At 31.5% G+C, this 24,124-nt stretch overlaps 1 protein-coding gene across 11 annotated transcripts in view; it reads left to right on the top strand.

Annotated features, from left to right (window-relative positions):
- Positions 1 to 22,628, top strand: part of LOC131927780 (inositol 1,4,5-trisphosphate receptor type 1) — a 164,093-nt gene extending 141,465 nt beyond the window's left edge. For 6 of the 11 annotated variants that reach the window (XM_059283590.1, XM_059283588.1, XM_059283591.1 and 3 more), the window contains 41 exons: positions 400 to 536; positions 657 to 724; positions 846 to 904; positions 998 to 1,159; positions 1,425 to 1,553; positions 1,669 to 1,778; positions 1,915 to 1,999; positions 2,226 to 2,413; positions 2,647 to 2,760; positions 2,941 to 3,025; positions 3,143 to 3,229; positions 3,394 to 3,498; positions 4,476 to 4,547; positions 4,759 to 4,888; positions 5,031 to 5,169; positions 5,338 to 5,496; positions 5,620 to 5,776; positions 5,971 to 6,068; positions 7,842 to 7,880; positions 8,904 to 9,003; positions 9,133 to 9,183; positions 10,289 to 10,504; positions 12,514 to 12,543; positions 13,512 to 13,655; positions 13,744 to 13,893; positions 14,134 to 14,235; positions 14,410 to 14,493; positions 14,606 to 14,779; positions 14,978 to 15,083; positions 15,214 to 15,332; positions 15,503 to 15,672; positions 15,820 to 15,960; positions 16,461 to 16,622; positions 16,730 to 16,841; positions 17,647 to 17,770; positions 17,854 to 18,029; positions 18,194 to 18,346; positions 18,760 to 18,837; positions 18,944 to 19,063; positions 19,246 to 19,383; positions 19,504 to 22,628. In XM_059283590.1, coding sequence (XP_059139573.1) covers positions 400 to 536; positions 657 to 724; positions 846 to 904; positions 998 to 1,159; positions 1,425 to 1,553; positions 1,669 to 1,778; positions 1,915 to 1,999; positions 2,226 to 2,413; positions 2,647 to 2,760; positions 2,941 to 3,025; positions 3,143 to 3,229; positions 3,394 to 3,498; positions 4,476 to 4,547; positions 4,759 to 4,888; positions 5,031 to 5,169; positions 5,338 to 5,496; positions 5,620 to 5,776; positions 5,971 to 6,068; positions 7,842 to 7,880; positions 8,904 to 9,003; positions 9,133 to 9,183; positions 10,289 to 10,504; positions 12,514 to 12,543; positions 13,512 to 13,655; positions 13,744 to 13,893; positions 14,134 to 14,235; positions 14,410 to 14,493; positions 14,606 to 14,779; positions 14,978 to 15,083; positions 15,214 to 15,332; positions 15,503 to 15,672; positions 15,820 to 15,960; positions 16,461 to 16,622; positions 16,730 to 16,841; positions 17,647 to 17,770; positions 17,854 to 18,029; positions 18,194 to 18,346; positions 18,760 to 18,837; positions 18,944 to 19,063; positions 19,246 to 19,383; positions 19,504 to 20,157 — 5,427 coding nt within the window. In that variant the 3' untranslated portion in view covers positions 20,158 to 22,628. The remainder of the gene's footprint in view (positions 1 to 399; positions 537 to 656; positions 725 to 845; positions 905 to 997; positions 1,160 to 1,424; positions 1,554 to 1,668; positions 1,779 to 1,914; positions 2,000 to 2,225; positions 2,414 to 2,646; positions 2,761 to 2,940; positions 3,026 to 3,142; positions 3,230 to 3,393; positions 3,499 to 4,475; positions 4,548 to 4,758; positions 4,889 to 5,030; positions 5,170 to 5,337; positions 5,497 to 5,619; positions 5,777 to 5,970; positions 6,069 to 7,841; positions 7,881 to 8,903; positions 9,004 to 9,132; positions 9,184 to 10,288; positions 10,505 to 12,513; positions 12,544 to 13,511; positions 13,656 to 13,743; positions 13,894 to 14,133; positions 14,236 to 14,409; positions 14,494 to 14,605; positions 14,780 to 14,977; positions 15,084 to 15,213; positions 15,333 to 15,502; positions 15,673 to 15,819; positions 15,961 to 16,460; positions 16,623 to 16,729; positions 16,842 to 17,646; positions 17,771 to 17,853; positions 18,030 to 18,193; positions 18,347 to 18,759; positions 18,838 to 18,943; positions 19,064 to 19,245; positions 19,384 to 19,503) is intronic. The other 5 variants (XM_059283594.1, XM_059283587.1, XM_059283592.1 and 2 more) reach the window with 5 other exon arrangements.
- The last annotated feature ends 1,496 nt before the right edge of the window (positions 22,629 to 24,124 follow it).

The following is a 24,124-nucleotide window of genomic DNA, read 5'->3' as shown; positions in this document are numbered from 1 at the left end:
TTTTAGTCACAGAATTAAATCATGTTACTCATCACATTATTCTACTGCACTGCTACTAATCTTTTCACAGTTTTTGACTGAATAAGACAGTCCTCAATTCAATTTCTATGTAAACATTTCCTAACAGGTGTTAGATGTTTCAGCCTAATGAAGATAGTTGTAATTATATTATTGATATGAATCCATGTATTATATATAAAAACGTGATTGATAGAATTCTCTAAAAGGTTTCCTGACCTCACAAATTTTTTATTAAACAACTTTACACTAAAGTACGCTTTCTTGCCACATGTAAGCAAAGATTTTTTTAAAGAATAAATACGGATTTAAAATTCAGTCACATTTTTTTAACAGTTTTTAAATAAAGGAAATAAAAACCATAAAAAATACATAATTTAGATTCTCTTGACCCATGACTCTGCCCGTGTTCATCGAGAAGTACAAAGAAGTTTACCAACACTTCGTCGCTTAGCTAGATCAAAACTAAATGATCAGCAAGTGGCTTTGATATGTGAAGTCTTAGATGAACTCTGCGAGTAAGTTTTTTTATCTAAAGTAATAAGTTGAAACATGCTTACTTAGTACATTTAGAATTTTGCTGAATAGATCCCCTTTTAGCAAATATTGCTGAATATTTATATATCTTTTAATTAAAGGTTTTGCTATCTGCCCAAGACACCAGAAGAACCGCACCCTATGAACCAAAACATTATGATTAGTCATGGTAATTATATTACTAAAACATTTTTATAAAAACTTACACAACTGTAAAATTAAACAAAATAAATTGATTTTTTTCAAGGAAGTCTTACAATGTGGTAAAAAGATTTGATGCTTCTTTTCAGGCATACTAAATATAGTTCTAGATATTCTTTCACAAGAAATTGATTCAAGATTGCTCAAAGTACGTGCTGTTCATCTGCTTTCTTAAATTATGAAATAAGAATGATTTAACCCAATGCTACTAACATTTGCTCATACTTTGATATAATTATAGGAGCAATACAGTGGTATGGAGAAAGTTTTTAAGAAAACACTTAGCCTTCTGACATTATTGATTCGAGAAAACCATGAGGTACAAGATCAGATATTCAGAAATCTCGATAAACTTTTGGATGTCACTATTGTGAGATCAGAGTTAGCTCTAGCTCTAAAAGAGGTGTGTATGATTTATATTTACAATTTCAAATTTTTTTGCTTTTACTACAAATTTTGATGAATAATTTTGTGTTTAGGTATTGGCAGATAACTAAGTGTGATGTTTTGTTTTTAGGTATTCACAGATAATTTTGTCTGATGTTTAGTTTTTAGATATTCACAGATAATTTAATGTAATGTTTTGTGTTTAGGTATTCACAGATAACTTAGTGTAATGTTGTGTTAAGGTTATTCACAGATAATTTAGTGTGATGTCTTGTGTTTAGGTATTCACAGATAACCAGAGTATTTGTCTGAAAGTGCAACCCCGTCAGATCCAGAGAATTGTGATGTTGGCTGCTGAGTGTCAACACAGTGCTCCAGAGTTTCTAGACTTACTTAAAACATTAGTCAAGGTATGCGTTTAAGCTGATAGCCTATCAGTTCCATTGGTTATAGTTCTAATTATGATCATAGTTGTCAAATTTCTAGTAATTGATATCCTGTAGAATATAAATATCTTCTTACTAGGTTGAAAGTTTGGATTTAACAATCAAGAGGAATCAAGCTCTTGTTATGAAGTATATCATGCAAACATTTAAAAAGTCTGCATATGTGCTTGATCAGTCTAGAGAGCAAAGGTTGGTGTTATAGGGTGTCTTGCTACTTAACTGATAATTTTTTACAGCAGGATCTTTTCATACATATTCAGCAGTCTAATAGCCATTTTAAAAAATACATTTTTTTAACATTGTATAACTTTTTTTTTAATTTTAGGGATACAGTTTTGACAAATCAGACAGATCCTGGCCACTTGACCTATTTTATCAGCCTTGTTGATTTGCTGGCAACTTGTGCTGAGGTTAGTTTAAGCAGTACTGACTTGATGAAAATGAATATTTGGGTGGAACTACTTTAAATTTACCTAGTTCTTACAAATTCATGCTATAACTAAGTTTGAAACTATTTCTATTTTCACTTCTAAATGCCATTGTTTACTTATCATTAAGAAAAGTGATGTGTTTGTCGAATATATAATTTTCAAAATATAGATATATCAACCTACAATTTTATTTTATCAAAAATAGGGAGAAAATAAGTTCATTGAATCCTTATGTCAAACCATCTTGCCATCTGAGGATATCTTGTGGATATTAAATCACACTGGAGTTGATAATATTCTAAAGCTTCCATTCATCAAATTCTTGATGTGGGTGTACATGAAGGCATCAAATGGCCTTTTGGAAAGTGGTGTCTCTGATCTGCAACATGATAAGTAAGTCAGTCAAGCTAAAAGTCCAATAGCAATGACAAAACAACATTAGCATAGAGCTAATCTTTGTTCTCTTTTTTGGATCTGGAATTTCATGTGTTAATCTGTGTTAACATTTTCAGTACAATAAAATAATAGATATTTTATAAAATAGAATGCAATACAAATTGTGTAATATTTTTCGACCCTTGCAATGCAGACACTAAATAAATTATTCTTTACTTGATATCTCCCAGACTGCTATGGGACTTCCTGACTTTTATAGTCAGTGACGTGAATCAGCTGACAGAGTTTTTTGTTCAGTATTCTGATAAAGTCTCCCAGCTTCTCAAGTCTTCTCCACCTGCCAGGTAGGTGTCAGGGTTACACACAGTCAGTCTCACACAAACATTTACATTACATTATTCTTATAAAGACAATGTACACATTTTAATAATTTGATAAAATTTTTACTTTTAGTAATATGTTAAAATATTATATTTTCCTTAAATAACAAAATTGAAATTTGCATGCAATTAATTTTTTTATAGTGTAGTTGCTGAAAATCATGACACTAAATCTGTGATGCACAACAAGCTGTTTTTTATCCTTGATGGAGTCTTGCCTTTTTTACATGTAAGCTGACATAATCTCTTGCACTTGCTTTAAACTTATTTTACTCTCCAAGATGCTGTGAAAGCCCAACATAATTCTAGTTTTTATCTTATAACAAACTGAGTTCACCTTCCTCAGATGTTTTATACAGTCTTCTACTTACCTGATAAAGATATTTATCCTGATGAAGTATCTACAACAGATAACCTTTCAGGTTCACTTATTGTAAGTTGTTTTCCTTAAAAAAATCATTATACAACAACACCTAAAAAGAAACAGCATTTATCAGCACCAAACAGAAAAAAAACATTCAACAACACCATTAAGAGAAACATAAGATTTAACCATAATGTTTTTTTTTATAAATCTGTCTCATGTATTTTGCCTAGGCATTTTTTAATCAACTTGGATCTCACCTAAAGTCACCAACCCACCTGAAAAATGCAGTAACTGCTCTCTCAACAGTATTATCTGTGTCAACAAATTCAAAAACTGTAAGTATAACCAGTGTCAATCTTAATTTCTCGTTAATTACTTATTATTTTAAAGTATTGTTGGTTTTTTGTTCATACCGAAATGTTGATTTTATCTCATTTTTGTGGCTAATAAAATATACAAGATATTCTTTAAAAATTTGTAACATGATAGGAGACATTATTAAAAACTATCAAAGTAAGAAAATTTGATCCCTTCTCATTTGCAAAATACTCTTCCCATAAGTAGGAATAAAAAAGTAATTTTTCAGGAATTTTATAATGCCTGCTATCTTTGTAGTAGCACAGCTTAAGAGAATACATACATACTTGGCTTTATAGGCCAAAAGTACCCCCTTCTGGAGATCACTATTTCTCTGAGACTTTGCCTTTTAAAACAAAATTCTTCTGAACCATCAACCCTATACATAATTATTGTTATAGTCTTCTATTGGAAATTAAAGTTTTCATAAATAAAAGGATGTCATTATTCAATGGCTTAGACAGAATTTAGAATGTGTGCGTGTGTAAAGAAAATAACAAATATATATATATATATATATATATATATATATATATATATATATATATATATATATATATATATATATATATATATATATATATATATACACCTATGTATGCACTTTTTAAAAAAATGTATAAATATATTTTTAATATATCAATAATGTAATCGAGATTTTGATAAAAACAAAAGAAAAAATACATTTCATCTAAATAAAAATGGGTAAATGTGTTCCTTGTAGAGCTCAAATTATTTAAACTCATTTATAGGTCTAGAGAGGATAATAACTTAGTAATTTTAGTAATTGATTAATAGTTACATTATCTAGGCTATGATGTCTGTACTTGTTTCAAAACTTTAAAACAACAAAAAAAATGGTAAATACACTTTGATAAGACACATTTCTGGCCCCTGTGTATATCAACATGTGCATACCTTACTTGTTGAGTTATAGTGAGCCATGTTTTTTCAGCTGCTGGTTGGAGTTCTTGAAAGGTTAACAGCTGACATGAAATTTTCTGACATGACGACAGCAGTTCGCAGAGTAAGTCACAAGAGATACAAAATAAATTTGTATCATGATGATTCAAATTATTGAATATAAACATTTCAGCATGTTCAATCTATAATTTCAAAAGTACTTGTCAACAATTTTTAAAATCAATCAATCACTTTTCATATTTTAGAAGAAATATTAAAAATGTGAGACAAATTTTATGTCAGCATTATCTTATGAATGATGATCTAAATTTCAGGGGAATATGGAATATTATGCTTCTGAGCTAGAGCTAAATGCCAAGTTTCATAATTTCACCCACAACTGTAGTCAAGTTCATAGTGGTCACAATACAGTACAAGCACAGTTGAAGATCAAATCCAAACGAGGTAGGTGCAAAAATAGATAATTAAAAATGTGCTACTTTACAAATCTAGGCAGATATTGAAATTATACTTTGTCCTTTCTGTATTAGCAAAGGCTGCTTTATCAATTCAATAACACATGCACTTTTCTCTCAACAAACAACAGAATACATTGTAGCTGGCAGCAATGAAGAATTGCCTCTGGGGGAAGAATTCCAGAAACTGTTACGTTGTTTTATAGACCCTCATGAAAAAAAACCTGCAAAGAAATTTGCAAGAGCATCTATTTTATTAGAACAAATGGCGTACGTGGTTTTTTCTTTCTGTGTAAATTTATATAGACCACTAGTGCAACCACACATTTGGCTGTGTAGAAAGATATGTGCCAATTAAATAAATCAATTTTCTCATACACATGTTTAGAAAGCTAGTTTAAGCATATGATTCAAACAATTTATTTATAAACATTGCAGCATTTCAGCTGTACAATGTAAACAACCAAGACCAAGTCAACCAACATCAGAGCAGCTAGATGTCAGATGCTTACAAATACTTAGAGCTCTCATTCACAATGAGGAGAGAAAATTACCAGAAGACTGGGCATTGAGAGCATCTGAATCCAAGATAAAGAAGTTTGTACAACACATTGCATTTTTTTTATTAAGCTTTTAACATGTGTTCTGCTATATTACACACTTAAATTTTTTCCCACATAAAATATGATTTACCACACACATTTACTTGATTTCCCCCAGGCAAATCAATCGAATTAGGGAAGTTCAGTGTGCTTTGAACCAGCATAGTGTTATCACTAAAGTCCTTCCACATCTTGCTAGAAGAAGTGATAGCATTGCTAGGGAGGTTTTAGCATTTATATGTCTCATGCTCTTCAATGCTAACAGGGAGGTGCAGGTAATGGCTTTTTAAAAATTAACAATACAATTGATAAGTAGACCTATCATTCTCAAGTCTATGCTATACATCCTTAAATATTAAATACACTGTAATCTATTTGAAAGGGATCTATGTTGGATTATTCCCTGCCCAATATCAGAGTAGGCTATATTTAACTTTACCTAAAAAACACTTTTCTATTTGGTTCTCAGAGATCTATGTTGGATTATTTCCTGTCCACAAGAGAGGAAGTTTTCTTTATGGCTGTAAGAGACCGTATGCAGGTGTCAACAAACGCCATCAAAGAAAAGTAAGTTCAACTCTATGTGATACTTCTCATAATTAAACAACTCATATTAGAAGATTATTTAAAAATACAATCATGATATGATACTTTAGCTGACTGCTTCTTTTAAAGTGATATTAACAATTTTAACAATTTTTATTTTACAATGAAATATCCATTGTAAGGAAAATTCTACACCACATTCCTACATCTGAAATATCCTGTGTAAGGAACATTCTAAATCACATTCTTACATCTGAAATATCCAATGTAAGCTACAGCCTACATCACTTACATCTGAAATTTGTAAGCTAATGCTTACATCACATACATCTGAAATTTGTAAGCTAATGCTTACATCACATTCATCTGAAATTTGTAAGCTAATGCTTACATCACATACATACCAATTGGCTCAGTTGGCTGGTCAATTGGTTCAGCTCTAACTGTACAACTTGAAATATCTGGAACTAGAAAAACATTTCACATGAACTATTGCCACCATTTTCTTTGTTACAGCTACCTGTTCTTTATTGGTCCTTTTGTGTTTTAGCAAACTAAGATAGAGTTGACAGATGATCAGCAGTAAACTACCATTCTTTTGAGTATTTCAGAATCATTGGATGTTTTTAAACTGGCCAGTTCTCTAATGTTCAATATTTTTGTTTATTATCAATATGAAACTGCTTTAGATACTCCAAAAATATTCATTTTATGAATTTTTTTAAAATTACTATAGTATACTGCCACTCAGTGGCATAGCGAAGTCGGGTGTCACCTGGTGCAGCACCTAATGGTGTCACCCCCAGAGGCGTAGCGACCCTTCCCGGGGACAAACTTTCCATTTGCACCCCCTTTCCCTCCCCCCCTATTTTGCTATTTTTTGCCTTGGTGTCACCCCCCTAAATGGTGTCACCCGGTGCGGTCCACACCCCCCCCCCCTCGCTACGCCTCTGCTGCCACTTTACATATATTTAGTTTGTTAGGTGCACTTAATTGCGTTTTGTTTTTATTCTTTAATCAGCAATGATTGTTAACTATTTTTGCGAAAATCAAGGCAAGGATCATATGAAAAGTCTTTCTCTATTTAGAGGATTTGCTTTAAAATGTACTATTTTAAAGCACTGTCAGTAGCTCTCATTTTGCTATGTTTGACAGATTTTTTATTAGTTAAAGGAATGTAGCTTTATTGATGAAGCAAAACTTATTAAACTAATTTCTTAGTCTACAATTAAATAAATGGTAAGTAATTAATTCGTCACTTTATCCAACTTTTTGGGGAGTAGAATAATGACCTATATACTGTATCTTTTAAGTCAACTTTAGGAGCAAGAATAGGCATATTAATATGTTTAGCTGACTTCAATAACTTTGTTTAGAAAAAAGAAGCCAACCTAAAACAGGAAACTCAGCTTTGCCATAATTGCTTAGACAATTCCTGAGATTTGATAGACATGGAACACAGTTTAACCCTTTATTTACACCCAGTTTGAATCAACAGCTTCACCCCCCACACCTAAAGTCCATAAGAATGTGCTGTCATTTATGGACATGCCCATGGGCTTGTCATACATGGGAGATATCTTCTTTTTTCAGACAGAAAAATTGGCTTAAAAAGAGTTCAACTTTAAAATGAGCGTATACAGTATATATTTTATTGGTGTCTTGGTTTTACTGCCTTTGGTTGCTTCGGGCAATGGCTTTTTGCGGAGTTGAAATTTATAAAACTTGAAATTTATTTGTTCCTTTTTGTTTATACCAACTTTTTTTTATCAAATACTTACCCTACCTATCTAGAACTCTGATTTTGAAGAAATGCAGAAAGAACAAGACTGGGTAAAACAGCACGGACATTTTGTGTTGTTTTTACATTTTACTAATATGTTTGTTGTACACATTTTATTTGATTGTTATACACATTTTAACAGTTTTGTCCTCAACAAATTGCTGTTACTTATTTATCTTTATCTAGATTTATTTTTCATTTGCAAGATATATACTTAATTTTGTTTTTCAAAAACAAATTCTATCCAGCTGTCAGTTCAGGTGAGGAAACAGCTAAGTAGGGACAGAAATATTGCTCTTGCTTGGATGGAAAGGGAACACAATGGTGTTACCAAATATTTTGTTTAGAAGAAATATACCTGTAGAAAACAATTAACGTTTTTAGATCTGTTATACCTCTCTTGATAAAGTTAATGTTTCTAAATATACTGTTGTACAACAAGGAAATACCTACTATAGTTTGACTTTTTAATTACCAGACAACTCTATGCATGTCACACAGCCCCCAATACTAGAGCACATTTTTACACAGCAATTCATATCTTTGATCCTTTGTCAAAGTGCATGATCTGTTTCACTGTTCCCCAGCTTAGTTTAGTGCAGCTGTTTTATTTTTAAAAAGGGGCATTGGTTAAGCAATGCTCAGTTTTTTTATATACTTTATTGGTCTGATATTTGTATAAAATTTTGTCCCATTTTGTTGTATAAATTTGAAGTTGTGAAGTTCAAATATATTTGTGGCTTCTGCTGAGTCCTGCTGCAAATTGTGTCGTAACTCAGAAACATTGTGTTTCAATACTAGATTTTGTTGAATTTCTTTGTAATTGTATTGTTTGTTTTAATGTTTTTATCATGGTAATACAAAATATTTCTATATTTGTTATTTTTGTTGTTTTAAATTAAATATAAACTAATAAAATTATTCAAGATGTTAACAACAGAAATTGTAAAGCTTATATATCTTGAGTGTACAAAACATTTAATATACAACCTTCAAATTCTGAAACAATTCTAAATAATTAGTTTCAAATGGCAATTTACTGTGATAAATAATTGAATTTAAATTTTATACAGGCGAAGTCTCCTTGCTCAGCATGAGGCAAGAAAGAAAGAGGCTCTTGGTAACTGCAACTTTACAAGCACTTCTATGACTTTGGAAAAACAAGCACTGCAGGCGAGTCAGTTTACTAACAAGCCATGCTGTTTTTATCTCAAGAAAATATATTTATTAAAATGCTTTTTTGTTTTTAAAAGTAGTTTTTGATTGGTCAGTTAATAAACAAATATTTATTTTTAATGACAGCAAATCCAACTTTTTGAACAAAAGATGAAAACTGAAAAACTGGCTGGCTGGGTAAGTAATTTTATTGATTTTTTTTTTTTGTTCTCAGAAAATATATAAACGAAAGGATTAATAATGTATGAGGATGAATAAAATTATGAATAAACATGAAACTAACTAAACCTTGATGACCTGTTGAATGAACAAAGTTTCTTATACTTTTTTTTACCTTTAGTTTTGTATCATCATATAAATTTTTGAAGCTCTGTTTTAATTTTAAAACAAACTCCATAAAAATTTGATACTTAAATTTGTTGAAAAGTGGGAATGTTAAGTGAATATTTGTGGTTATATTACAGTGAACTATCTATTTGCATGTAATTTTAAAAATCTTTGATGCTTGTAAAGTTGTTTGTTTCACTGGGGTTTACTTTATACATTAGAACCAGTAAATAAAGTCTGCAATCATATCAGTTAGTAACAATGTCAACCACCCTTTTTGAACAATTTATATTTGCTTTTACACCTAATTCACACCCTGCACATAATATTTTGTATCTGCCAGTTCACAAAAACTTAAGTTTAAAAATCATTTTCAGACCATTATTAATAAAACTCTAAATAGGAGAATTTCTTTACTCTTGAAGTATAATTTTGCTTATTAACTTTTATTTAAAAAATAAAATTCGGGAGCATATTAAAATATTTAAATTTTATTGTAACATCATTTTTATTGAAGCTTTGGTATTTAATAGTATATGTTACCTGATTTTAAAAGGAACATGTTTCTCAATCTTCATATCAATAATATACAATGATTTTCTAAACCTCTAAAAATGGAGTTCAACATAAATATTTCTTCACAAAGATTACTACTCTAGGCTAATTTTTAATGCCAAGTCAATTTTTCATCTAAGTAACCTGTCTCAAAAGACACCTACTCTGCACTGAATAACTATGACAAAATTTCTTAAAATGTCTTTCCAAAATTAAAATAGTGCAAATAAGCTTTGCATTGGAAACATGTATCTTCTACTAAAGAAAAAATACAAAACTGGTCAGTTGCATATGAAATGGTCTACTACCCTAGTTGAAGAATTCATTCATGTTTGAAATGAATAAAACAAAAGCAACATTGCTAATCTAAAACTCCATTGCTCAATGTTGATGTAACAAGAGGATGCTGGCACGTGCATTAGAGACCCCTGAGAAACAGAAGAAAAGATTTTCCAGGAAGAAAAAGTCTGAGAAAAACAGCAAAGAGGCTGCTGGTGGGCCATCATCCTCACCTAGAAAAAAAAAGGATATCAATGGAATTCCTAAAGATACTGAGGCTCTGATTGAATGTGGCAGATCTGATATTGAAATGAAAGAAGTTCTTGTCAATGCTGAGGTAAGATGGTCAGCTAGCTGTTCACAGCCAGCAGACACCATTGCACTCACGCGTCTGCTTATTCAACATGTGACCTGCATGATTTTTAGCTTGCCCATTTTCTCAACTTTCTAACATTTACTCTTTCTATGTTTTAATGGAATGTTACTTTATTGGAAATGCTTGATGCATTTTTTTGTCAGCTGCAAGTTTAGATTGCATTCTGGAGCATTTTTTAGTGAAGCTTTGCTAATTAGTTTGATTGTACTTTCTCTTACATACTACTTCACTGTAATAGTGCCTTGTGAATTATTAAAATAAAGCAAAGCCCTTTGAACCTTTGTGACCTGGTCTTTGATACTAAAACATACTCCAATGTCTCTTTTAATACCTGCCCACATGATTTTCTAGATAGATAAACACTGATGCTGGTAAACTGACCAGTCCTAGCTTTCTACAGAACTAGTTGCTTCTAAGGGTGAAACTTTTTTTACCAACATCTATGTCATGAAGTAATACTGCTTAGGTCTATTACAACAACTTCACTCAAGTTAAACAGTAAAAGTTTTGTAAAAATTAGTGAATCTAATTCAGATAGTAACAGAGGCGTAGCTAATTAAGGAGGGTGGTGTGGCTGCCCCAGGCTGAGATCCCTAGGGGGTGCCAAATGGGTTAGAAAATTAAAACCCATTCTGAGGTGCATTACTAAACAATCAAAGTTGAGGAAATACATGGCTTTACAGACTGATTTAACATCTTATTCATCAGTTGTTTGACACCGAAATAACTGGTAAGGGAGGGGCGCTTTTTTGCTACCTTGAATATAAATGGGGGCAGTGGGCGCGAGAAATTGATAATTCACCCCGAGTGCCAGAATGGGTCACTACAACTCTGAGAATATTTTAAATATAGCAATAACTTCTCCAGGCATTAGCAACACAGAATATTTAAAATTTCTCCAAATAATAACAACATATAATAAATATAGCAATAACTTCTCCAAGTTTCTTTCATTTATGGTACCCTTGTGTTCACATTTATTCGTGTTTTTCATTATTAATCTTTTTTTTTCTTAAAAAATTGTAAGCAGTTTGAAATAACATTAAATAATAATAATAATCATCTCTAAGTCTAGTTTTTAATAAATAAAATGTGAAGAAAACAATTTTTTTCTGTTTTCTTTTTGTTTAGCTTATGTTTTTATGTGCTACTGATTGTTAACCTAGATAATTGTCATGCAAAGGATACTCAAATGTTTACTTGCAATTTTCTCTGAAACTTTTGAGAAACTGTACATGAAACTATTTTGCATGAGAATTGGCATTCGCTAATTGCTATTAGAATTATGCATGCATCACATATGAATATACATTTAATGTGCACTTGGTTTGTCACTTTCATATTGTGTTCTATGCATTGTATTCTGGGAATGGTACCAAACCTATTACTCATTTGATTGTACAGTAGTTACTATGTACATGTCTTGCACCATTGGTTTTTATTTTTCTTACATAAAATGAAGTATTAAGAAAAAAGCATACATTTGGTTGTGTTAGTCGCACATTTTTGTTTAGTTACTGTTCACAATGTGCTAAAAAAAATTAATAAGTTAAGTATCTTGTTTTTCTATTATCATTTAAAGCAGTCACTACTATTTACTTTTAAATAGTGCATTGTCTTCTCAATAAATAAGTTAAATTTAGCATCAATGGAGAGGCCAATATATCTTCCATTTTTTTTCATTTAACACTTGCCATTTAACATCTTTGTCATTTAGATGAAACTAAATTTTTCTAGGACCAGTTTATGCATTATTCTTTTGAGATTTAAAGCACACTAACAAGCAGTATCCATATCAAGTGTGAGGTTGTAGTTTTACACAGAACCTGGGGTTAATTTGAATGTTCTCATTCGATGTTTATAAGCTATCATGTAATGAAACAATTTTGGCAGTTTAATTATTAGTATCAGTGTTTTTGGTAAATTTTTAAGAGATTTTCTTTTAATACAAGCCGTTTTACTAACTGCAGATGGCAGCACTTGAAAGTGTTAAAAGAAAGGCAAGTATAAAGAAAATATCACTTAATGCTTTATAAACACAGAATTTCAGCATTATATTTAAGAACAAAATATTAAGCTCTTAAATAAATTTAAAGTTGAGTATTATTTTTTAACTAGTAATTAAATATTTTTTTAAATGACAAAATATATTCAACCATATGCTGTGAATGAAATTTTTAAAAATCAAATTGTTTTTACATGTTTATTATTTTACCTGATAAATTGTAATTGATATTTTATTAATTAAGAGGGGATTGAACAAAAGTTTCAAGAAGTAACATTATAGACTAGTTGGCCTACTAATTTTTCCATTTTATTTTCTTAACTAAAATATTACTAATATCAACTACATTGATGTTGTAATAAAAGAAATAATAACCCCTTAAAATATCTCTAATCGTAGAAGCAGTATATATCAGTGTTGGATAAAATTAATGTTCTATCAGCTGTGTAAAAATCATGTAGCATTCTGTGTCAGCACAGGACTAACATTAATTTCTCAACATTTTCCACACTTCATTATTTTAAAAAAATAATTCAAATAGTGATAAAATTTGTATGTGTGACTAAAAATACAAAAGTTAATATCCTGTGATTTTTATACACAGTTATGCTTGTTTTAATTTATGATTATTTATTGATGCTTCAAAACTGCATGCTTAATATGTAGTTGTATTGAGATAAATCAAATTAAAATCACATTATTTTAAAAAAGATGTTGTGTATTACTAATGTTTAAACAGTTCAAGTAAAACTTCAGTTTGCTAATCAAACTTTGAGTGGAATTCTACTTCTTTTATTTAGTTTCAATCATTTAATACTACAGAATTTTTAAATCTCCACTCCTTTCTTCATTTATACACACTGTCTAATGTGTCAAATAATTTAAAAATTTGAAATGTTGAATAATCCTAGATTAAAAATCTTTTCTCTTAATGAGCTTAAAATGAGTAATTAAAATTTTCAGGACCTTCACCACATGTCACTTTCACTGACAGAGGCTTTAGATGACGGAGTGAAAGACATGCTGGAATACAAAGATGATGGCTACATTGAATTAGTTCTCAAGCTTTTAGCCAGGATTTGTGATGGTCAACATGCAGGGCTGCAGGTATGTCAATACAGATCAATAGGAAATCTTGAAATTTGTTTTTCCTCATCTCGTCTATTGTTTCTTTTAACATGTTTTCTATTCTCAGAATTACTTGCGTGAACAGCCAGATAATGTCAAGTCTTTCAGTATTGTGGCAGAGACTGCCCAGTTCGTCAATGTTGTCTACACCACAATCAACACTACCACTATAGATCTTGTCATACAGCTCTTTCACACACTCAATGAGTTCTGCTCAGTAAGTGGCTTTAATCTCAGTAATCTGGATAACATTTTAATCTGTTTAACATTTTAATCTAGATAACATTTTAACCTGGATAACATTTTGAAGAAAAAAATTCTCTACTTTAATCTGTGTTGCATTTTGAAGAATAAATTTACTATTTAATTCTGAGCTTTTCAAAACAAGAGAGCCATGTATGTTTTAATAGAACTTGGCCTTACAAAAAATAATAATTCCAACAACTTATAATTTTAGGGCAATCAAGAGAATCGTGTTGTGGTGTATGATATGAAAGTAATTGACTATATAAACTTCATATTGCGAGCTGGTGAGATTGGAGATTGTTCCATTGACAAGGTAAATAACACATTTGTTTATTTCTTAGTTACAAAAAATCATGATTTACCAAGAGAAATTTGAATAAGTGAACAGCATATTTCTGCTGGCAGTGTCTATTAACAACACTACATAGGCTGTGCAATCAGTGATTGTTGAACCTATTCTAGGTACATTTTGTTTTTTACGTCTTAGGTAGTTGAGCTTCAGCAGACTATTGGCTCCCTCATCATTTCTCTCACAGAAGAAAATGGACCTCAGGCATCACAGGTGGCTAAGGTAATTCATCTTTCTTTATATGGGTCCCACTTGCCATATAACACTTTATTTACAACATCAGTTTTACTTAGACTTAGTTTGGGTATTTTTAAAGGAATCCAATGTTTTCTAGGAGGTAAAAGATGCACTGGATAAAGATGCTGTGTATCGCTGTATGACATCCTGCTATGAGTGGCACCAAACAGAGAAGAGAGAAAACTCCCCAACCCTGGGCTTAGGTGGAAGCTACTTGCAGTCTGCCAAGTCCATTGCAGCATTTGGTGGCTCCATTCTACAGGGTGTTGTGGTACCATTTGTCTTAAAAATTAATTTATAGGAATACACTCTCATTTAAAGCTGTTTTTTTAATCAGGGTTCTTTGGTCACAAAAATCAGTGGCAAAAAAAACCATGATTAATTTTAAAAGTGTTAAGAACATTATGTATTAAACATCTAAGACAACTAGTGCTCCTTTGATTGATCTTTGTCAACATTTCTCCCACAGAAAGGCAAAAAGAAAAGTGCTCTGAGAGAAAGTGTCATAGATGTGGGTTTCACATATTACCTGATTCTTGCCAGAATGTTTGACATAGACCCTCACCTGAGTGACAGTAAGCTACTCTCATTTTAACTTTAAGCCAGAATTCTTTGATAAACTGAGAATATTTTTTTTATAATTTATAGTAGGGCTACTTTCACTTTAAATTAGAGTTATAGATTTATTTTGCTTACATTTTATAGCTTTAAAGTGTACACCTGAAAACGTCAAGGCTTTTGAATACTACAAAAAAAATTGTTTGTCAATTGAGATTGTTAAAGAAGATATTTTACAAAAAGTAAATTTTCGGGTCAAGAACAAGGTAGGATATTTTATCTTAAAATAGAAAAACTTTTAAAACCTTTTTATAAAAATAGTTTTTAAAACTTTACTTTTAAAAGTTGATTGAATTCTGTTCACATTATTAATGAATAAACTTTGTGGTAAATGTATGAGGGAAAAAAGAATGAACAAGATCTGTGATGTTTCTAGAGTGTTCTGCGAGATGAGGTGAAAGAAAAACTCAAGTGGAATGTTGATAGGACATCCCCCAGCAACAAAATCAGAGACCTGATGGGCTGGACACGAGATATCATGAGAGACATAACATATCAACGCAAAATTTTGGACCACCCTATTTCTAAATTTTTTACTAAAGGATGGTAATATAAGCAGCAAATTAAAGAGAAAATTATTTCTTTTATATCTAGCATAAAAAAGCTAAACACTACCTGACTATTGTAAACCAACTTAAGGTTTAAGTCCCAGTATTTTGTTATATAATAAGTAATGCCCCAGTCATGTTTCAGGTTGTTGTGGAACTATGGGGCTATTGTCTTAAGTTTGACAATAAACATCATTATGTTGGTGACCTGGGATGCCAAATCTATAATGGAAGACTGTAGTTATAAAAATGAAAGTGCTAAAGAATTTTGTCCTGGTGTCTTTGAGTAAGTATTTGTAATGTTTATGACAAATTATGATTTAAAAAAAACTTCAAAAGCCTAAAGAAAAGGTCAATCATCTGCTGACACTCTTGACTAGCTTGTAAAGACATGAAACGACCTTATATAACAACATCTTGGTTTACTGTAGAAAATACTAGCATATATAATATCACAAAAAATGCCATATGCAAATATATATTTTATTCTTTAAACTCATACATATATGTTATAAGGATAGGCATGTAAATAGTTAGATAGGTAAGTAGATTGATATTGATTGACAAATAGATTTAATGTTTGATTGATTAATTGATAGAGAGATTAGATAGAATAGATTTAGGCAGATTAGACTATATAATATATAGTCAGATAAATTTGAATTAGTTTAGCTTTAGCTTCATGTGGATGGATGAATGGCATATGTGTGGTGTGGTGGATATATATATATATATATATATATATATATATATATAAACATTAATAATGATGCTCCTTGATTCCAGTCCTATGCCAAAACTAGACAAGCTCAGTGACAATGAGTATCAAATCACAATCTGGGCCTTAGGAGGTGTACACATCCTATGTTCTCTGTTTGTACTCATCAGCTACTTTTTATCCTACCATCCAAAGTTTCCAAGGCCTGTGGAGATTAAAAACTGGTTTCTGTAAGTCTTACTGAAACAACTTCATCATTTAAACAATATTATTAATCTTACTCCTAATTTAGAGTTTTTGGTGAAAAATGTGCTGTCTAAAAAAACATAATTTTCAGCCATTTGTGTGGGAAATCCAAGTCTGACAACGATGCTGATGAGACCAAAGAAGCTGAACCACCGTCCAAGTTGAACACAAGATTTTTTAGCTTCACAACTTTTTATTATTTGGTTAGTGACAGCAAATTTTGCTATTTGAGCAATTTATGTTTAATTAAACTCTAGCAGTAGGCCTAAACTTTAACTCTTTCAACTTGCAGTAGGCCTAAATTAAGCATCCTCTATACTCTAGCCTCCTTTTGCACATTAAAGCAAGTTTCTTATTTATGAGCTACCTTTTTTAGCCATATTGTCAGAGCCAATAAGTCATAAACCAATTTGTAAAAGGCCCATATGTTGTGGGACATATGTTGCGCCTTTCTGTCATTTTTTTTTGGTGTCTGTCTGGATGGGGGGGGGGGTCATCTTTAGTATAGAGCAACACAAGGGGTGATTTAATCTAGAACAATAAAGTGCAACACATCATGGAAGCCATCTAAAGGTCTGCCTTTATTTTGCATTGCAGTTTTTTGTATTAAATTTTTCTCTGCAGTTTTTTTATTAAATTTTGCTCTACAGTTTTTGTAATTTCTAGACAAAACTTTTGATGACATTAGCGCAAGGTAGTGGCTGTACACAAAATATAATTCTACCAAATCTACATTTTTTATATCTTAATCAGGCCAACACTGGTCCCACAAGTCTAATATTCCAGTCAACTTTTAAATATTTTACAGTCTTTTAAATAAGGAAAAGTGTTGAATGCATCTTGAAATTAAAGATTTTCAATTCATTTTATGTAGCATTTTAATTTTTTAAAATCTAGTTGAAGTTATTATCTTCTTATTCTGCTGTTAAAATTATAATAAAATGCAAAAGATGGCTTTAAAAATGTGTCTACTGATCTTGTATATCAGTATGATTTTTTTTCCTCTAGATATTTTTGGGCATGTCGGTAGCTGGTATATTGTTTCATGGCTACTTTTTTGCTTTCCATCTTCTGAACATTGTCAATAACAATCAACTTTTGGGAGGAGTGATCAAGGCAGTTACTCAAAATGGTTGGTATTAATTGGCTTGTTATGTTAATTCAAACATTACAAATAGATCTCACAAAATGAACCAGAGTAATCTCTCTTTACAGGCATGTCTCTCTTGTGGGTTGCTGTCCTTGGACTTATTGTCATCTACATCTACACACTGATTGGGTTTGCCCTCTTGAGGGTTTACTTTAAAAATGAGAGTATAATGTACTGCTCCACTCTATGGCAGTGCACAGTCACTGTTGTAAGATACGGTCTCATTGGTGACATGTTTGAGGTTTGTGCTGGATTGTCTGTACACACATGTAACTTTTGAGAGCAAGTTTGACTTGTGCTGTTCATTCATTAGTATAGCTTCAAACCTTGACAAATGAGCTATGTTAAATAAATAGATATATATATACACTGAATGGTTACTAAGTATGTGATGTTTTATTTTAGGAGCTAAAAGATAATCAATCTGATAAAACATTTGCAAGCTTCTGGCCTATGGTTATCTACCATGTGTCTTTCTTTATCTTCATCACCACCATTGGCCTCAACATCATCTTTGGTATCATTGTGGACACATTCTCTGAACTCAGAGATCTCAAGGTAGGACATTCTTGTCTGGTTCAAGTTGTTAATGGTAGGACATTCAGCTTGTCTGGTTACAGTTGTTAATGGTAGGACATTCAGCTTGTCTTGTTCAAGTTGTTAATGGTAGGACATTCAGCTTGTCTGGTTACAGTTGTTAATGGTAGGACATTCAGCTTGTCTGGTTACAGTTGTTAATGGTAGGACATTCAGCTTGTCTGGTTACAGTTGTTAATGGTAGGACATTCAGCTTGTCTGGTTACAGTTGTTAATGGTAGGACATTCAGCTTGTCTGGTTACAGTTGTTAATGGTAGGACATTCAGCTTGTCTGGTTACAGTTGTAAAATAGAAGTTAACTGTTGCTGCAGTTAGAGCACTCTATATGTTCAGGTGTTTAAACTTCTGTATTTTATTTTCCATCATGTTTTAGTGGCGTGCCGAGTCAGATATGAAAGACACCTGTTTTATCTGTAGCAGAAACAGTTATGACTTTGAACATCATGGAAAAGTAAGTTTGTTCCCATGTCCAAATAATATGGGCCATAAGTAGTTTTAAGTAGCCTTTTAAGATCATTGTTGTAAATGATCTGTTATCCATAATTATTTTTTGACAGGGTTTTGACCACCATGTCAACTTGGAACACAATATGTGGGGCTATGTGTATTTTATTCTACATTTGGATGATATCAAAGCCAGCGACTACACAGCTCTAGAACTTTATGTGGCTAAACTGGTAAGATGTTTGTCAATTAAATTAGCTTTACATTCAAACTATATGTTACCATTTATTTTGTCGTACACAATTTAATAAAATATTCTTTTTAAATGTTGTGATTTCTGATAGCTATCACAATTCTGTATTTTTGTTTTTAAATTCTTTCATGAAGAGCTGACTAAACAAAATTCTTTCTTCAGATGGAAAAAGAAAATTATGAATACATGCCCTTGAACAGAGCACTATGCCTAACATCAGTTGATATAGATTCTACTGAGTCAAAAATAGATGACTTACTGACTCATGTGACCAACATTGCTAAAAAACAAAAAGAAGAGGTTTGACTTGGTTCTTACTTTTACTTTCCATAAAGTTGTCTAAAATACATTTATTGTATGAATGTGTTGTCCATTGAACCATCTCAACTGTAAATACTAAAATTATCTTTTATGCTACAGGAAGCTGAAAAGAAGAGAAAGGTTGAGAAGCTGAAACAGAGACGCTGGCAGGAAAAACACAGAGCTCTGGTGCCAGGCACAGATAATGGCATCTACCAAGACAACGATCCGATGCCCTACTCACGGGCACCTAGTGTGGCCAGATCAACAATGATGTCTGCCAGCAGAGCACAGAGCCAGGAAGATCTGGACTTTACAAAAACTGATGACAGGTTAGGTTCACATTTTCCTGCCTTTTTACAAGCCCCCATCCAGAAGTCTGCTAGTCCAAAAGAGGACGGCAGACATTTAACTCTTCCATCATCGCAGGCTAGGAGAACATCACTGGTGAGCCCACAGAGGGATGAGGACTCAGATCTGGCATCTGACTCTGATTCAGATTCTGGCAGCTATCAGCGTCAAGGATCCTATGACCTGATGGATGACGACCTCCCATCCAGCCTTCCACTGTATCCATCACTCCCTGCCCAGGCCCCTCCTTCAGACCAGTTCACAGCTTTCCCACCCCCACCCTCCTTGCCAACCAGTCCTCAAGTGATATTCCATCCTGCTTCAGCACCAACATCACCAAGAGAAGAAATTCAGTTACACCCTACAACAGACAGGGAAGATGACACCAGACCCAATGAGAAGGATGAAGTAGCAAGACTCTAAGAGACAATGTTGATGACAAGTTGAACTCCCAGAATAGGAAAACTGGAACATATACTAGAGACGTGTTAGTCAGCCAAACAAGAGCTAACTTTGAAGTAATGTTTTATAAACAATTGATTTGTTTGACAGTCATTTTAAGTTCACCTACATTCTCTGCTCAAGCAAAGTTGAGATTTGACTTGCAACCTTTGACTCACTGATGTTTATAGCTTACAACTTTTGTGATGAAAGAGAAACTACTATGATATTATTTACAATCATTTTGTATGTTTCTTTGGTGCCATACCTTTCTAGATATCTACATCATTGCTTGTGTATATTTTGAACCTGCACGGTACTTAAACTGAGTGTTAAACTACTTTTTCAATCAATGTATTCAGCTACACTGCATATAACATAAAATACATTACTCTTAATCACTGTATATTTTTGACCAAATAAATAATTTTGTTTTCACAGTTATGAACTCAATTATTTTTCTAAATTGTAATCAAGACTTCAACATTACATCCATGGGTGATTAGTTTTTCTACCTTAATAAAATTCTTTTAATTGCTTTTAAATACTAAGTAACCTTAGCATTGTCACTGATAATTAAGTTGTACTTTGTGTGTATCTTTAAGAGTTCTTGTATGGCAATTTAACAGTTTGAAGTTAAAGCTAGTCAAAAACAGTATTTAATATTTAGCTGTCAATTTAATTAAACAGCTACACTACAGATCTGACAATATCCAAAATAAATTTATTTTCAAATGTCAATGACAATATATGCTGTTAGTGAGTTACAAAAGTTTGATGATCATTTATAAAGGAACAAGGTAAATAACTTAAAACTATAATGAGTAGCAAGCAATTAGTTTCAACTAGTGGTTGTGTAGATATACAATAGCTATGTTTGTTGTCTTTCAACTTAACCAGTTTCTTATCTCTATTTTTTTATTCATAGGTATAAATTGCTGCATAAATATTACATTATTGGAAATTCAAATTTTAGTTTCTTGACAAATTTTATATGTTAATTTTTTTATGTATGTATAAATAATGAAATTTCAGGTAAATCATTTATATTTATGATAAAAAATATAACTACTCTTTATAAGTTGATCTAGGGATTATCAATGAATGCACCATAAGATGAGTGTTTCATGCAACAAGATAAATAATATTATATGAATGAGTTCATTAAATGTCAGCCATATCCTCCAGCTATAATAATTAATGTTCTTTATAAAGTGTTATCTGACTTCTTAATATTAAGACTTTTTAGACTTGATATTCTCTATAGAAAAATAAGTTCTATCCTTATCAAGGCCTGAGGGTTTGTTTGAGCAGAACAGAGTTCATGAGGCTGGGAACTGGAAACTCAAGTAAGAAGCCTCTGCTGCACATCATACCGTCCTAGTTACAAGACCACTTATTTTACTGTAGCTAATGATATTCAGCACACAGATGGTGCAACATTCCAATATAATCCTCTGGACTGATCTACACGGGATTAGTAGACAATGATCAAATGCCTGTTACTAATTCCTTTTTAGACTAAGGATGTGGATGTTAGAAAAATAATTAAAACTCAGAAGTTTCAAAATATATGAATAGTTTATTTTTTTATAGTAGGTTTAGTTACAAGATGAAGCATACAAAATATTTTATCTGGTAGATACAATATCACAGTTTTCATAATATGTTTGGTTTTTTTACTGCTATAAAAATGATAGCATCAACTCAACTGCTAAATCATTTTCATAATTTTTAATTAGATTTTATCATCTACAATAATTCATGCTTTAAGTATCAATATCAATATCAATAGAGCTAATTTACTTTTGTCAGCTTATCATCTTTTTGTAATTAGACCATTGTCAGGACAAAGATGTGTTAAATTTGTGCATGCTACTGTGTCACAATATGACCCTCCCTGCCTTCTACATCTGTTTCACATAAACCCGTTGATTATTTGACTTACTGCTGCGGTCAAACTTTATTTTATTTTTATCTGCTTATTTTACATCAGTTTAAGTTCATTGATCTGTTTAGATATTCAATTCATGTAGTTATTTCCTAATTTTAATTTGTGATTTATGTTACAATCAATAAATGTTTATATTAAATTAATTATGTTGAAAATTGTGGAATGAATTTTAAATTATGTCTTGTATATTTTATATATATTTATCAAAATAAAAATATCATACTGGAGTTGTCAACAGTTTTCTCATGAATTAGTATAGTTACACTCAGTAGCTTTAACTTAGTATACAACCAAAGCCTTTTTCGAAATATGGAAAATAATTTCAGCTTGGCTTTTATATATGATAATTGTTCTGTGCATTAGGATTTAATGTAAAGGCAAACAATTATAAATAGAAGAATTAAAATGAAAAAGACACTAAGATTGTTTTTGTCACAATAACAGTAAAGTAGCTACAAACTAGGAACACTTCTATATCTACCCCCACCCACCCATTTCTCCACAGCCTCCTTTGTAAGTATACAGTGAAAATATAAGAACCACCCTAATCAAACTTTACCATCTCAGGTGTTACAGATTTTCATTGTCACAACAACAAAAATTTCCAAAAATAATTAGTTTTCTTCCATATGGACTTTTTCCAAACCATTAGTTTAGTTATTTCAATTCAAAATGGTAAGCAAAAAAAAAAAACAAAGCTACCTTTAACTATTTACTAGAATCAAAAGCCACATAATTTTTCACTTTGTAATACAAAAATTTCAGAAAACTGGGAAATTATTAAGATTGATTGATACATTTATTACAATTTACAAAAACAGTTCTTTAAAAATGTAGGCTAAATTAACTGTAATCATTATTTAAAATGCAAAAGTCACACTATATAATACCCTTTCCCTCTCAAGTCACACGCCTCACTCCCTTTCTCCTCCTCCCCCCCCCCCCCCCAGATTGTAAATACATAATAAAGTACAACTATTAAAAATTAAGCTATTCCATGCAAAAATGTGCGTCATTATTTTGGCAAATGTGTGCTATATAATAGATCTTAAAAGAAATACATGTTGGCCTTGTGACCAACTGGTAAAAATGTTTAACTTTAGTCGCTGACTAAAATGTAGGCTTAATTTTTAAAATTAAAAAAAGAGTATCAAAAACTATTTCTGTGAAAAACATGATAAAATGGTGTAAGTCCAAGCAAATTAAAAAATGTATTAGATCATTAGGTAGCTCTTAGCCTATTCCCAACACAGTGATGATAATAATAATAAATAATGATGATGCTTGCAGTGCTAAACAATTATCGAGAGGGAATCTGATTTTTTGGTTATATTAGCTCTGATATTTACCCAACGAAGGACTCCTTTAAATTGTGTCCTGGAAACTTTCAAAAAACGCATGTATTGCCCTACTTACTTTTTCAATTGTCAAAACACAAAAGAAACTTGCACCATCAATATCAAAGATGATCTTAGTTAATACTAATTATAATTTAATGGGTAAAACTCTATTTTAGCGTATTTTAATCGCCGCTTCACATTCACCTCCAGTTGAGCGTATTTTATGATAAACACAACCAAGCCACACAAAAACGTTAGAAAACACTAGGATTAGAGCTAGATATGCTTTTTTTTTTTTTGATGAATGTGAGTTTTAATTAGAAAAGGTAAAAAACACATAAAAAAGCATTAGGACAGTTCGAATTAAATAGCGTGAAAACATCCCTACACAGTCTAGGGATCACGTTGACTTAAATTATCAGCATACGATACAGCTTGGCAATAGCTATTTGAAATTGTGTTGGCTTCAGTTTGGGGTCATTGTGAGTTCACAAAAGTTTATTTATACTATCATCCGTGGGAGATGCTTGTAACAATACAAACTTAACCGCCTTGCAATTGAGTTTCTTACTTTACCCATTGCCATGAAAATCTTAACTGACATACGAAATAGTCATAGCACATTCAATATTCCAAATTTGGATTTTTCTCAAGT

This window comes from Physella acuta, unplaced genomic scaffold (assembly GCF_028476545.2).
Source record: "Physella acuta isolate Inbredline_101_S28 unplaced genomic scaffold, ASM2847654v3 ptg001440l, whole genome shotgun sequence".
In the NCBI taxonomy this organism is placed as follows: domain Eukaryota; kingdom Metazoa; phylum Mollusca; class Gastropoda; family Physidae; genus Physella; species Physella acuta.
The sequence above is the reverse complement of the archived record's forward strand: the minus strand, read 5'-3'. Positions and strand labels throughout refer to the sequence as shown.